The 13,159-nt window shown below is 38.3% G+C and overlaps 1 protein-coding gene across 2 annotated transcripts in view; it reads right to left on the bottom strand.

Annotated features, from left to right (window-relative positions):
* CHD1 (chromodomain helicase DNA binding protein 1) overlaps window positions 1-9,429 on the bottom strand; it is a 79,001-nt gene extending 69,572 nt beyond the window's left edge. For both annotated transcript variants that reach the window (XM_037153818.2, XM_037153819.2), the window contains exons 1-2: window positions 8,960-9,429; window positions 6,712-6,905 (exon numbers count right to left, since the gene is read on the bottom strand). In XM_037153818.2, the coding sequence (XP_037009713.2) occupies window positions 6,712-6,764 (53 nt within the window). In that variant the 5' untranslated portion in view covers window positions 6,765-6,905; window positions 8,960-9,429. The remainder of the gene's footprint in view (window positions 1-6,711; window positions 6,906-8,959) is intronic.
* Window positions 9,430-13,159: the final 3,730 nt, after the last annotated feature.

Here is a 13,159-nt window from a genome sequence, read left to right on the forward strand (position 1 = left end):
TTCCCATACATAGCTCATTACATCACTCCAGTAATGAGCCCAATCTGATTTTCTTTCACCTCACCTGCATACTATATGGCCCCATAAATGTGAATATACTTTCTTGATTGTATATATAAACCAGCTATTCCATTATCACCTCTATATTATAATAATCTTTCTTCAAGTCAATTTATAATTTTAAAACAAGGCAAGATGCTGAATGATTCCAGGTGACAGCTTCATATACATGCACAAGAATTTAATATGCATACAAATTTCATGGGAATCTTGTTAAAATGAAAACTCTGATTCAGTAGACCTGGTACACACAGGGGAACTTTTAGGGTAAAGGAATCTTTCTACACAGTACTGGGGTGAAGGATAAATGATTCTATGTATTTGTCAAAACCCACAAAACTATACTGCACACAATAAATGTAGTACACACAAGTTAAAAAAATCCATCCATGTGACTGAGGATCCCAGGATGGAAGAATGCAAGTGATTAACAAATGAATCTAACTTCCTTACGTATTTATGATATAACATAATGAAAGAGGAAATAGGGAAGAATGAAGCTAACCTGGGTAACTTGGAAAAACAGTTTTTTGACTAGAAACTGTAAGTCTAACAGCAACTGTACACTGTACATAAACATTATATTCTAGTTGGTAAACTCTCACAGTATTGCCTAAAAATTCTGAAACAGCTTTACTTGTATACTGAGGTTGAAATGCATGGATGGTAAGAGACAGCTTTCCTTCCGTTGGAGATGGAAGTTATAAAAAAAAAGAGCAAGAAAAAGGTTAGGATGAATCCTGTAGAACAGGATTAGAATTGGAGACATCTATACAAACTCATGTTTACCTTATACAGATAGATGGACAGATACAGAAACAACTATAGATCTGTAGATACACATGGTTCAGTACAGATACCTATTATTACCTAGCTGTCTGGTTTATCTGCTCAAAGGGCCCAGAGGCAGTGACACCTGAATAGCAACAAACATAACCAAGCACCCAAATTTTGGTTTCTCATACCCTTTTCTCCGACAAAAGGAATCAGTGTTTTCTGGAGAAATGGTTATTTCTAGGGCAAAAGGACAGTAGCAAAAAGACATCAGAAGCCAACTTGAAAAAGAGCTCCTAATGGTCAAGCCTAGAACAATGTAAACACTATAAACAATTATTGGATTACAACCCAAAGTATAAAATACATATACATAAGTCCATGCTTATATAAATGACTAAATAAATGGGGAAGAAATGACTTCTGTACAGAAGAGTTCCACTTAATATATGTAGACATCCCCTCATAACAGATGATAATAACTTAATTCTCACTCCTACCCCCACCCACTTGAGAGTAGGCTAAACAGAGTGACATGCTTCAAAAAGGGAATACAGTATGGAAAGGGAAAAACAGTAACTTTATAGTGGAAAAAACCCAGCAAATACTACCTTGGCTAAGTAATGAAAGTTAACATCATCAGTAATGCCATGTAGATGTTATACTCCCCATACAATGTGACTAGAAGGGCACTTTTTCTCTGATACTCTTTCTAAAAACTGAGAACCCTAGCTTATCTTAATAAGAACAATAGACAAATATTCAAATTAGGGGACATAGTACAGGATACCTGGCCAGTACTTCTCAAGACTGATAAGGAAGTCAGAGAAGACTTAGAAACTCTCCCAGACCAAGAGGACACTGGGGAGAGTTGACAAGTAAATACAACATGGTACTCTTGATTAAATCCTGGAACAGAAAAGAGCAAATCAATGAAAAAAACCAATGAATTCCAAAGTCAAATCTAGAATTTAGTTAATGGTTTTTCCAAAAAGATTTTAAAATATGGCTATAAATTAGGTTTCCCCTCTGGCAAATGGGAATCATTAATACTGCAACATAACAGGAGTTTTGTGAAGGTGAAATGTGAGAAATTCATGTAATGCACTGTATGTATTATGCCTGGCTCAAAATAAGAACTCAGTAATTACTGGTTGCCATTATTACTGTTTCTTGAGAAAGGATACCCAGCCTCTTGCTGGCATGGCCTATGATACTGTTTTTTTTAATGGGGTTCCCAGAAAATAAAAAGCATGTACAAAAACAGCATCAATAACAACAATAAAAGAAAATGTGGCAAGGTGCTTAATGACTCCAGGCAAAGAGCTTCACATATATGCATATATATTTAATATGAAAAGAAATCACTTGGGAATCCATTGAAAAAGATTCTGATTTGGTTAGTCTGAAGCGGGGCCCAAAGTTGTATATTTCAAACAAGCTCCTAGGTGATGCCAATGCTGCTGGTCCAAGGACAACTGGAGCTGCAACTATTGTATTTCTGTATGTTTAAAAAATTTCCATAAAAAATGTAGAACAAAATGTTTTCTCCATCTATTTTTTATCTTTTGACAATGAGGAAATACTCTTATTTTTAAACACAGAACTGTGTTTAAAGATGTGACCCACCAATGATCAAGATCTTAAATAAGCAACCACTTAGGCAACATTAATATGAGGCAACTACACATTAATGTTTGTCCACATTATCTCATGCCTATAGAGATAAAAGTAATGTCTTTGAGAGTCAAGTCACATACAATTTTATCCATACTGATTGAAAGTCTGAATACTCTACAGACCCAGATTAACCACAATCCTAGGAAATTCTGTGAAATTTTTAATTTAGTAAATTCTACTTTGAGAGAGAGTAACCTATTACTTAAGCTCCTGCTTAACAGTTTGAGTTTTGAAAGCCTAAGAAATGATGTTAGAAGATGATCTTAGATTCAGGAGCATAAAGATATTTGATGAAATAAAAAAATTAACATGAGAAGCAGAAAGCATCTAAACTGAGAAAATAGAAATTAACAAAACATCAGATGAAAAAGAGTCACATTTTCCTGCAATTAACATCACAGGAAATTTTAAACATTAGTTTTATTTCAATGATTTCTAGCCATGCTACCTTTGAAATTTCACATTTTTCTATCTTCCTCAAAACTTCTTAGCACAAGTTTTTGAAACTTAAGAATGAACTTTTTTTTAATACTCTGAGGTAACTGCAAAGCAAGCTCAGGAAACATTTTAATTGGCACTGTACCTTTAAAAATTGTTCAAATTCATTTAGTGAAAGAAACTAATTCTGATGGCAAGAAATCTTTCTAGTATGTGTATACACAAATGCAGCATTACCAAAATTGGTGTACCATAGTAATATTCAACATAAAACTGTGTACCACAGAGCAAATGTAATATATCCAAGTTTGAAACAGACGGTGAAAAATGTATCCTATGTTCAATTTAACTTTGACTTGGTGTTCCTTAAACTTAACAAGTAATTTAGACTGTTGGACTTCTCAAAGCCATTACAAAATCTTAAAGATTGAATTTCTATAAAGGAGATTATCATTTAGAACATCTCCATTGATCCTATTTCCTACTAACTGCCTACCCTAAATTACTTTAAAGGTTCAGATTTTGTATTTCTAAAGATTCTTGAAGCCTAAAACAATAATTAAAATATTTTATATAAGCCAAGGGAATGTAAGCACAATATTAGCATTCCTCTAAGTAAATATAAACTTTACACATGCACATATTTAAAACATATATATAAATAAATTAAATCAAGCATTGTTAATACCATAAAAAGTTGTAATGAAATAAAATGAAAAGAATTCTAAGAATCAGGGCAACGAATCTCAATTACCAGCTATACATTAATTCTAAATGACTAACATTATCACACATCACCAACAAGTTTTTTCACTCTATAAGAACTTTCAAGAGTGAAATATATATAGTAATTATAGTTATTCAAACAAATTCTCAAATTTACATGGACAAACGTATTTTATTAAAAATTTAATCTACAGGCAAACAGAGTTTCTTCTGAGTATTAAGCATGTATATCAATCATTCAAAAATCAGGAGAACATGACGATATATTTCTGGTCTTTACCCATAAATCTATTTCTGAAGTACATCATCATTCAAGTTAACTTAAAAATTAAAAACTGTCTAAATAGGATTAGTAAAACTTGGTTGCAAATAACAACATATATTCACACAGGTTGGAACTGATGCTTTCAAGTCTTCCAATACTATCTTTAGAAAACTTGAGTTCAATGATATAATAAACTTTATGCTGAGCTGAAACTGGTGTACAGGTGCATCCTGACCCACATTTCTTAGTAAATAACTTTCTAAATTGACAGTTACAGCATGGCCAGAGACAATTTCCTGCATGTATTTTTCCTTTCTGACAATGGTTAGAGAACTTTCTACGTGAAAAGAATCATAATATTTTTTAGTAGAAAGCTAATTATACCAAGTTTAAATGCCAAATGGCCGTCCTTTCTTAATTCTATTTCATTTCATAAATTCCCACAAAGAAAAAAAGAAAATCTAAAGCAAAAATACATTTAAAAATTCTAGCCAATAAAAAGCAAATTTACAATGTATATACATTTTCCAAACAGAATGTTTCTTCACTTATCACTCTGTATTAATATTCATAGGTAACTTGTTTTTTTTACAAGAAAATTCCTATATCTATAAAGTTTACCACACTTAAAAAAAATAGTATAATATCCCTTCTCTGTACTGCCTTGTTATGAAAGACTGGGCAACAGTGGAGGCTGCAGTGGGGCAGGGGTGTAGGGACCTCAGAGTTCATAACAATGACAGCAGAGCAAAGGAAAAGGATAGCAAAACAGCAGTCAGGAAGAAAATGAAAGTAAAGTAGAAGTCTTCCTTCTGATAAACACCAAGGCAGTTTTAAGAACTAGATCACATTTCTCAGGACATAAAACTTGTATGGGTGAAATAATGACTCAGAATAACTGGGGGATATGGTTTGCAATTATTTAAGTATGCATTGTAAAAGATTAAATTAATTTCTGGGTGTGTTTTTTTTTTTACCTATACTATCAAATTTCACTTACTCCTGTACTTCCTTTTGCTTTAGATATGGCAAAATATATAAAAAATTACTAAAACAGATCAGAATATAATAGAAGATGATCTCTTGCTCTCAAGAATCCCATTCTTCTTCTGTGGGTAGCATGGTTCCTATGCTTCCTCTAGATATTTTTACCTATTAACTATCTCACCGCTCACTAATGAGTAAGACAATGTGGACAATGTAATTTTCCTACTCACTTACTACAGTCCATATACCTGCAGAGACTGAATCAAGCTGAGATTCAGGTCTTGTTAGGTAGCCTCTCAACTCTGATGATTCTAGTCTGTTGTCTAAAACATTATTACACTTTGTAAATTAAGTGGTAACATGAAACTTCAAAATCACTCACAGTAATGAAATTATTCAGAGAACCAGTGAGTAAAAAGATGGGGTCGACTCAGGTTTTGTAACTCCTGAATCTGTACTTGTTCAACTAAACCATGCTGCTTTCCATAACTGCTCCTTTTTCACTAGGATGCTTTTATTATCCAGTCTGCCTATAAAAGCCGATAAACTTAAAGAATAGCCAGCATGGCTACAAACACAAACTGCCTCATTGTGTATGAAGCATTTTTTCTGAAATTCTCCTAAAAGCCAAAACTTTCCTGTTTCCTATCTATCACTGTAATTAATGTTTCAGTTGTGTAGTATCCTATGTTACATAAAATATGCCAATTATAATAAGCAAATAATGAGTACGCATTATATCATGAACTACTTTAAGCCCTTTATGTGTAGCATTTCAATCCTGAACTTTAAATAATATAAATAATACTGTAATCCCCATTTTATAAGTGCAAAAATCAAAGTCTCAGAAGTTAAATAATTTGCCCTTATTCACACGGCTAATTAGTAGAACTGGGATAAGTAATCAGGCATTCTGATTCCAATGTCATATTCCTCATCTCCACATATGATAGCTGTATAATAACTACATGGATTTTATTAGTAATGTGCAGGTAACTCAAACTCTGAAGTCTACAAAAGAATTTAAGGACTTTGTATTTCAAAAGATTTCTTACACATTAAAATAGCTTACATAAACTGTATCTTCTTTGCAAAGACACTGCCCAAGTAAGAACCTTTAACTTGTGTAAACATAATTAAAACTCAAATGTGAAAGAAAATGGGGGGGGGGGGGGGGGGTTCCTGCTGTAATACTTCTAACAAATGCCCAGATCAGCAATGTCTATAGTAACTTTCTGCAGTGATAGAAATGTTTTCTGTCTGTACTGTCCATTGTGGTAGCCACTAGCCACAAGAGACTATTTAGCAGTGGAAATGTGTCTAGTGTGAATGAGTAACTAAATTTTGAATATCTTGTAATTTTAATTAAGTCAAATTTAAATAGCTACACATGGCTAGTGGCTACTACTATATATTGGACAGTACAGGTAGAGAAGACAAAAATCCCAGAAAAAAGGTGAGTATAGACATTCTTATTGTTTTCATTTGGAGATAATTTTAATGCCTCCTTTTTTACTTACTCTAGCTCTATTAACCCAAACAGTATAAACAGCCAAAGAGATTTAAGACAATTTTCTATAAATTCCATTTTGTATAGCTCAAAGGAAAAAAATAATTAAAATCTATGACCAACAAAGCTTCAGATATTAGAAACTTTTTACTTTTTACTATTTGGATAGATAAGAGAATATGAATCTGAAAATTGTGTCACCTATCGGGAAAACTAAAAGAATCACAAAATTTTCAATTCTCTTCATAAATACTTGATAGTAAGTGCTTACCTTGATTCTCCACTACTGTTTCTAACACTTTCTTCATCACTATGTCCATTCATTGTAAATATCAACAAGTTTTGAAATGAAATATAAATCTTCCCAGTTTAAAAGATGAATATAAATACTGACTCCTTGAATATCAAAAATTCAGATGAGTTTTCTTCAACATTAACAGGTCTCCTGGAGCCTTTTTGATTCACCTAAAATATACACAAAGAAAGTAAGATAATTTCCTGAGGAGAAAAAAATTAAAAAGTCTACAAAGCACTTAAACTAATCTAAGCCACAAACAAGATCAGAGGGCATAAGGAAGGGATAGAGGTCTTCACTTAAAATACCTAGGCTTCTATTAACTACATTCCTGACTACTTATTATAATTTAGCACACCACTGCTTATTTTTGACAGAAGAAATTAAAATATTTGTGGAGTGATAAAACTTTTAGTCTAATTACAACTGTGTAGTAATCTATAAATACATGTAATAGATAACTAAAGCAAAGTGGTGGTATGTAACATATACATATATCCCAAGAATAGAAAATGTAGTCTTATTAAGTACCTGGTGACACAAATAAAGGGGGGGAAAGGTTACCCTTAATAGAACTCTAATGCCTATCATCAGGGACTTCATATACTTGAGTGAGGGAAAATTCTGAAAATGCTCACATAAAACCAGAATAAAAGTGTATCATATAATCTCAAAATGTATGTGTTAAAAAATAAATATGTTCTTTCCCAAGTAAACCGACAGTGGACTGAAAAAATATTTATTCATTTTGGACTTGCAGAGATTCCATTTTTTAAAAAAGGTAATAAAATATATACTATGATTTGGGGCAAAAGAATCATGGCTCAAGACACAGCATTTCTACCTTTCAAGATACCAGCACAGCACTGGAGAATCACCTACAAGCCATCCACGAATAAACAAAGGAGATCTCTGGCAGGGGAGGGAGAGGAAGAAGCGGGGGAAGGAGACGTCAGATCCTTCCCCAGCCAGAAAGTACCGAGACAGCCGACTGAGAGCGGAGCTGTCCTTCGACCTCAGCAAAGACAATTCACTCCTACGATGATTTCCACTACACACACACACACACACACACACACACACACACACACAACGGGGGGGCGGATAAACCGTTGCCAACTCAATCTAGATCAAGCAAACTCTGCATCTAGATCAAGATTTTCATTCTCCAGAGACTACAGTCCGGTACACTTTGCAAGAACTGGTTATCCAAAAAGTAACTATTCCCTGCAACATTGATTCCTTATGTTAACTATTCATCCTAACTAGTCAAAGAGCTTTACTATTAAAGTGTTAAAAATCTAGGTACTTTAACAAACTGCCTCCTTCCCGAGAAGGCCCTCTACGTAGAGAAAGTTCACTCCTTTTCGTTCCTTCCCTTTCACCTTCCTTTCGCCCCTCAAAATGGCTTTCTCTGTACATTGTAACTTCCTTCCCTCCCCCCTCATCTTCCTTCCCCGAGTAAGTCCTCTTTCTGAGGCCCTTTTCACAACCACAAGTTCTGAAGATGCAAGCACATGCACCTATCTCCAGTCTTTCAAACGTCTTAACAATGACTCTTCCCTAAGTCGTGAAACCTCTTCAATCCTCTTCGGTGTTCCGTCTTTTAACAGTTGCTTTGCTTCCGCTAAGTTTTCGAGCTAGTAAAGGAGACCGAAAACCCTCCCTCTTCTCTCCACTGCAACTCCGCCGCTATCAACCTCTCACCCTAAGCGAACCACCCTACCCCGCCCCCGCCCGCGGGCCTCCGAATGCCTCCATCCTGGTCCCGGAGCCCTTCTTCCCGCCTCAAACTTCTCGCAGACCCGCCCCGCGCCCTCCCAGGCTCGCCTGGGCCACCGCCCCCTCCCCCTCCCCGCTGCTCCCCACGTGCAGGGAGCCCGGGTAGCTGTGAGACCGACACACCAGCCAAAAGCTCAATGCTTGAACCTCGCAGCTTTCCCCTCGTGGCCCCGCCAAGCCCGTGCCAAGGAGGCCCGAGAGCCACCGCCAAGCTGCCTGCCCGTCCGGCCCGAGGATGCGCTTCGCGGCGCCGGCCTGCGCTCACCACAAACACGCCCCCTGCGCGCCGAGCCCGTCCGCCGGCCGCCGCAAGCCGCCCTGGCCTTCGCCCGGAGTCCAGCCGCTCGGCCGCCGCCCGGCCACCGCGCCGCCTCCACCCACCGCCTAGCCGGTTCCCGTCTTGCCCACCCCATCCTGACCCGCCCGCCGCCCCCTTTCTTACCGGCTAGCGTGCACGATTCGCGGGGCGGAGGAAGCCGACTCGGATCGGCGGCCTCCGCTGCGCCCGGCCCGCGGTCTCCTCAGCCGAGTGAGTCCTCAGGCTCCGGGTGCCTGGGGGTTAGCAGGAGTCCGTGAAGGGGAGGGGGAAGGGGAAGGACGCAGAGCAAAAGGGGAGCCCCGGCCGGCGGCACCAAGCGCGATCCCCTACGGAGCTGATCCAACAATCAATTCATTATTGAAGCACCAACGGAGAGGGCAGCAAGATCAAGAAGTGATCGGCAGTCGTCGTCGCCCCAGCGGCCACGCGCGCGCTCCCGCCGCTTATCGGCTCCCAGCAGCCGCCATGACGCCGAGAGAACAAGCGCAACCGTCTCGGTCGTAGCCGCCTCCACCGCTACAGCCACCGAGGTCGCCGTCGCCTCCGCCTCCCGCGCGACGTAAGCTCCTCGGCTCACTCCCCTTCCCCACTCAGCGCGAGGCTGGCTGGCGGGCGAGCGGGCGCGAGCACGCTGAACCCCTCCAACTAGAACGCGGGCGGTGGGAGGGGTAGATTTGTGCAGTTGTTGGGCGGAGAAAGAAAACGATTGGTACTGAAAACGGGCGGCGTGCGAGTGCGCGCACGCGCGCTGATGGGGGCGCGCACGCCCACTACGCGGAGGCCTCAGGGCTCTGACCAAAGCTGTGGGCCGCTGATCCCTGGTTGGGCACTCTCCCTTAGCGGCTCTGAGTTGTGTTCCGGGAAGTGGGAGCTGCAGGCTCGCTCCGTGCGGGTATGAACATTATTCTGGATGGTTGCGCAAGGATCACGAGGCTGAGAGACTGAGAAGGACCGGGGAGGCAGGGAGGTGGGGAAATGCTGAAGAATATGACGGGGTATGGGTAGCCGCGGAAGGGGCACACTGGATTAGTTGGAGGGGCCGAGTGAGGTCCTGTCGCCCAGACCTCGCCCGGGTCTGAGTGCCGTCTGGACGTGGTGGGGAGGGGCCTGCTGCGTCACACCGGGCTGCCTGGGAAACTCACTGTTGGGTAGCTGTGGTCACCTCCTGCCTCTTACGGAGAGGTGACAAGTAACAGAGGCTCTCTTGGGGGCTTAATGCACCGTGTGGGCGGGGCAGCACCTGAGAAGAAGAGAAAAATAGAGACCTACTTGTTGACATCCTGTGCCGCTTTTTTTTTTTTTTAAACTCAATTGTGGGCAGCGCAGGCCTGGTTCAGGAAAAAAACAAAACAAAACAGAAAAAGACTTTTACAACCTTTCTAGGTTCCTTACCTGGAGAGCGGGGTGGAGCATGCGATGCAGAATCGCAACAAAACAGCAATTCGAAGGACATTAGTAACTCTCAGTTTAAGGGGCTGCAATTTAGTTGACAGTTTCTTTCATAACAGGCCTCAGACAAAATCCTTTAGAGGTGTCAAAGGAAATACTGTCTTTTCAAGCCATGGTGATGTCCTGCTTCACTGCTTTTGAAAGCATTTTTTAGTTAAAAAATCTCTTATACTTATTTTTCTGATCCATATAATCTTGAATCACTCGAAATTTTTGAAATTTTCTAATCCCATTTTTTAGTTATTTGATTTGATGTAAAGGCCCACCTTCCAAGTCAGATGAGTTTGAATGTGGTAACCGCATTCCAAAGTAATGTTTTCAGCATGTGAGAAATAACCAAATTTTATAAAAATTTGGTTCAAAGTTTTCAAGAAAGATCTCAAAACATAATTCCAAATATGTGTTTGTTACATGCAAGGATATCTTCACCTTAGGACATAGGGAAAAGCAAACAGGTACACATGGTCTACTCAGGAATGTATGTCTGTGATCAACAAATAATGCAACAGAATGAAACTACTATACTTTGCAAAATGATCTGTATTCATCCTCTTTTTTTTTTTTTCTTTCCTTTCCCTCTAGTTATCAGATAGCTATACTGCTGGGTTGTGAGGAACAATTCCATCCCTGAAGTCCCTAAAAGTAGGAACAAAGTGCTGATTTTTAGTATTATGTTTTTAAAATGTGGTAAAGGTACCTAATGATAGGAACTTTTTGTACCTCCTGTTGATTTCTTTCTCAGGTTACTAAAGTGGTAAGTGAAAAATAAAATCCCCAGAAAAGCAATAACCATGGCAGATAAAGAATTTTGTAATCAGAAGTATTAATCAGATAAAGTATTCAAATAAAACGATGCTACATTTTTATCATTACTGTATGGGCATAATCTGTATGTTTTCTGAAAGCACATGTCAAACCTTTCTAAACTACTGATTTACCATTTAAATGTGATATGTCGCATATATACATATGCGTTATGCTTGGAGGATTATATATCTGGTAAAACGCTAATTTGACTCCACAGAATTTTATTTATTTTTTATTTTTATTAAGTTTATTGGGGTGACACCAGCATGGAATTTTAGAATGACTGCTAATCTCCACACATGACTTGTAAAAGTCCCTGAAAATTAACATCAATCAGGAGGTCTTTATTACTATCTGATTTTCTACTGGAGAAATTTGATATTCTTTCAAAAGAATATTTTATAAAACCTAGGACAGCGGTTTGTGAGTCTTTAATTCTGGTATGCTCTACTAGGAGTACTTACCAATAGGTAGATACCCTTAGATGTAGATTTGTAACAAAGACAGTGATGTGTGCTTTTCTGTTAATGTTTGGATGCCAAGATAGGATTTTAATTCCATAATTATGTTCTTGTGACACAGAGGATTTTGCATATAGAAACTGCTAAAACAATCAGGATTAAAATACCCTAGAATCTCATCCTACATCATCCCCCATTCTGTTTCCTTGCCAAATAGAAAGGCTTCCAAATATGATACTTAAGTTTACAAAGTCCTCTACAAATTGAACCCACAAAGTTCCAAGTCACCTTATAGTGAAAATTTACTGTACATATTTTCTTAATCACAAAATTTGTAGAAGAAACTGAGGAGCTCTGGTTCTCAGTGTTGGGCAGGGGACAAGAGACAGTCATCTAGGAATTTTTTTCCTAACTACATGTGCCTGACACTTACATTCCTGCCCTCTTCTGATATGCAAAATTTCTAGGTCCTAGGTATTGTTGGGAAAAATTTCCTAGAGTGTTCCGATAACCACCAACAGCTCATTTGCCTTGTTTATAGCCACTGTATTTGTGCATTTGTACTAATGTATACATGAGTCACCACAAGTTAAATAAGAGACACTGTATAAAATGTAATAGGTGTTTAAGTGGATACAAAAAGTGTGCAGACAGAGTAAGAAAAAAGCTAACCTCAAAGTATCAAATTAGTATATTAGTGCTATTATCATTCCTTCTTCAGATCCTTTATTTATTGTCCATTTTACCTCATCTATTGTTGTCTTCAGTTTTTATTCTTAATCCCCAATATTTTATTTAAATAGGCCTTATTTTCTTTACATCTTTTCAGTTCATACTGTAGGCTGCCTTCAGACTTGAAATCTTCTGAAATTGATCCCCTGCTTTAAATACATATATTTCAATATGCCACATATATTTGCATACATAATACTTTAATTACTTAGTCTTTTCACAGTTTGAGTCCAGCATCTCCCCCCATCATTTTCAGCACACTCTACACTCCAACCACACTTTCCTCAGGTCATTGGAAAGATATCGCTCTCATTGTAAATGGATATAGTCCATCTGTCTTATGAATCAGTCTCTTGCAGGTTTGTTTAAATCTTCACGAACTGTTGAGTGCCATGACATAATTGTACTGACACCCTATGAAACATGTTAGGCAGCTTTTCTCTTGATGTCCCTTTTAGCACATCAAGTTGTGTATTCTGTAAATGCAGCATGTCATTGTAATAGAACATTTGTTTTTAAACATCATGAGCTCCTTGAACACAGACTCTTTGTGTCCCCAGTGCACTATATTGACATTCACTTAATTAATTGTATACCAGACATTCTGCTGGGGCAGGGGATTATAATAGAGCAAAAACAGGCATTTTCAATAGCTAAAGGCTAGTTCAGGAAACGATCACACTACAAAATCCTAAGCAAAAAATAAATAAATAAATAAAGTATGAAGGAGCATGTAGTGCTGTGAGAATTCATAATGTAGAACCCTAGTCAGAAAAGTCTCCCCAAAGGAAGTGACATGATTTGAAAAGTGAAGAACCGGTAAGAATTAGGTAAAAGGGAAGTGAAGAGATTTGACAAAAATTCTGGAGTCAGA

The sequence above is a fragment of the Artibeus jamaicensis genome, unplaced genomic scaffold (assembly GCF_021234435.1).
Source record: "Artibeus jamaicensis isolate MK-2021 breed Jamaican fruit bat unplaced genomic scaffold, CSHL_Jam_final contig_3214, whole genome shotgun sequence".
In the NCBI taxonomy this organism is placed as follows: Eukaryota; Metazoa; Chordata; class Mammalia; order Chiroptera; family Phyllostomidae; genus Artibeus; species Artibeus jamaicensis.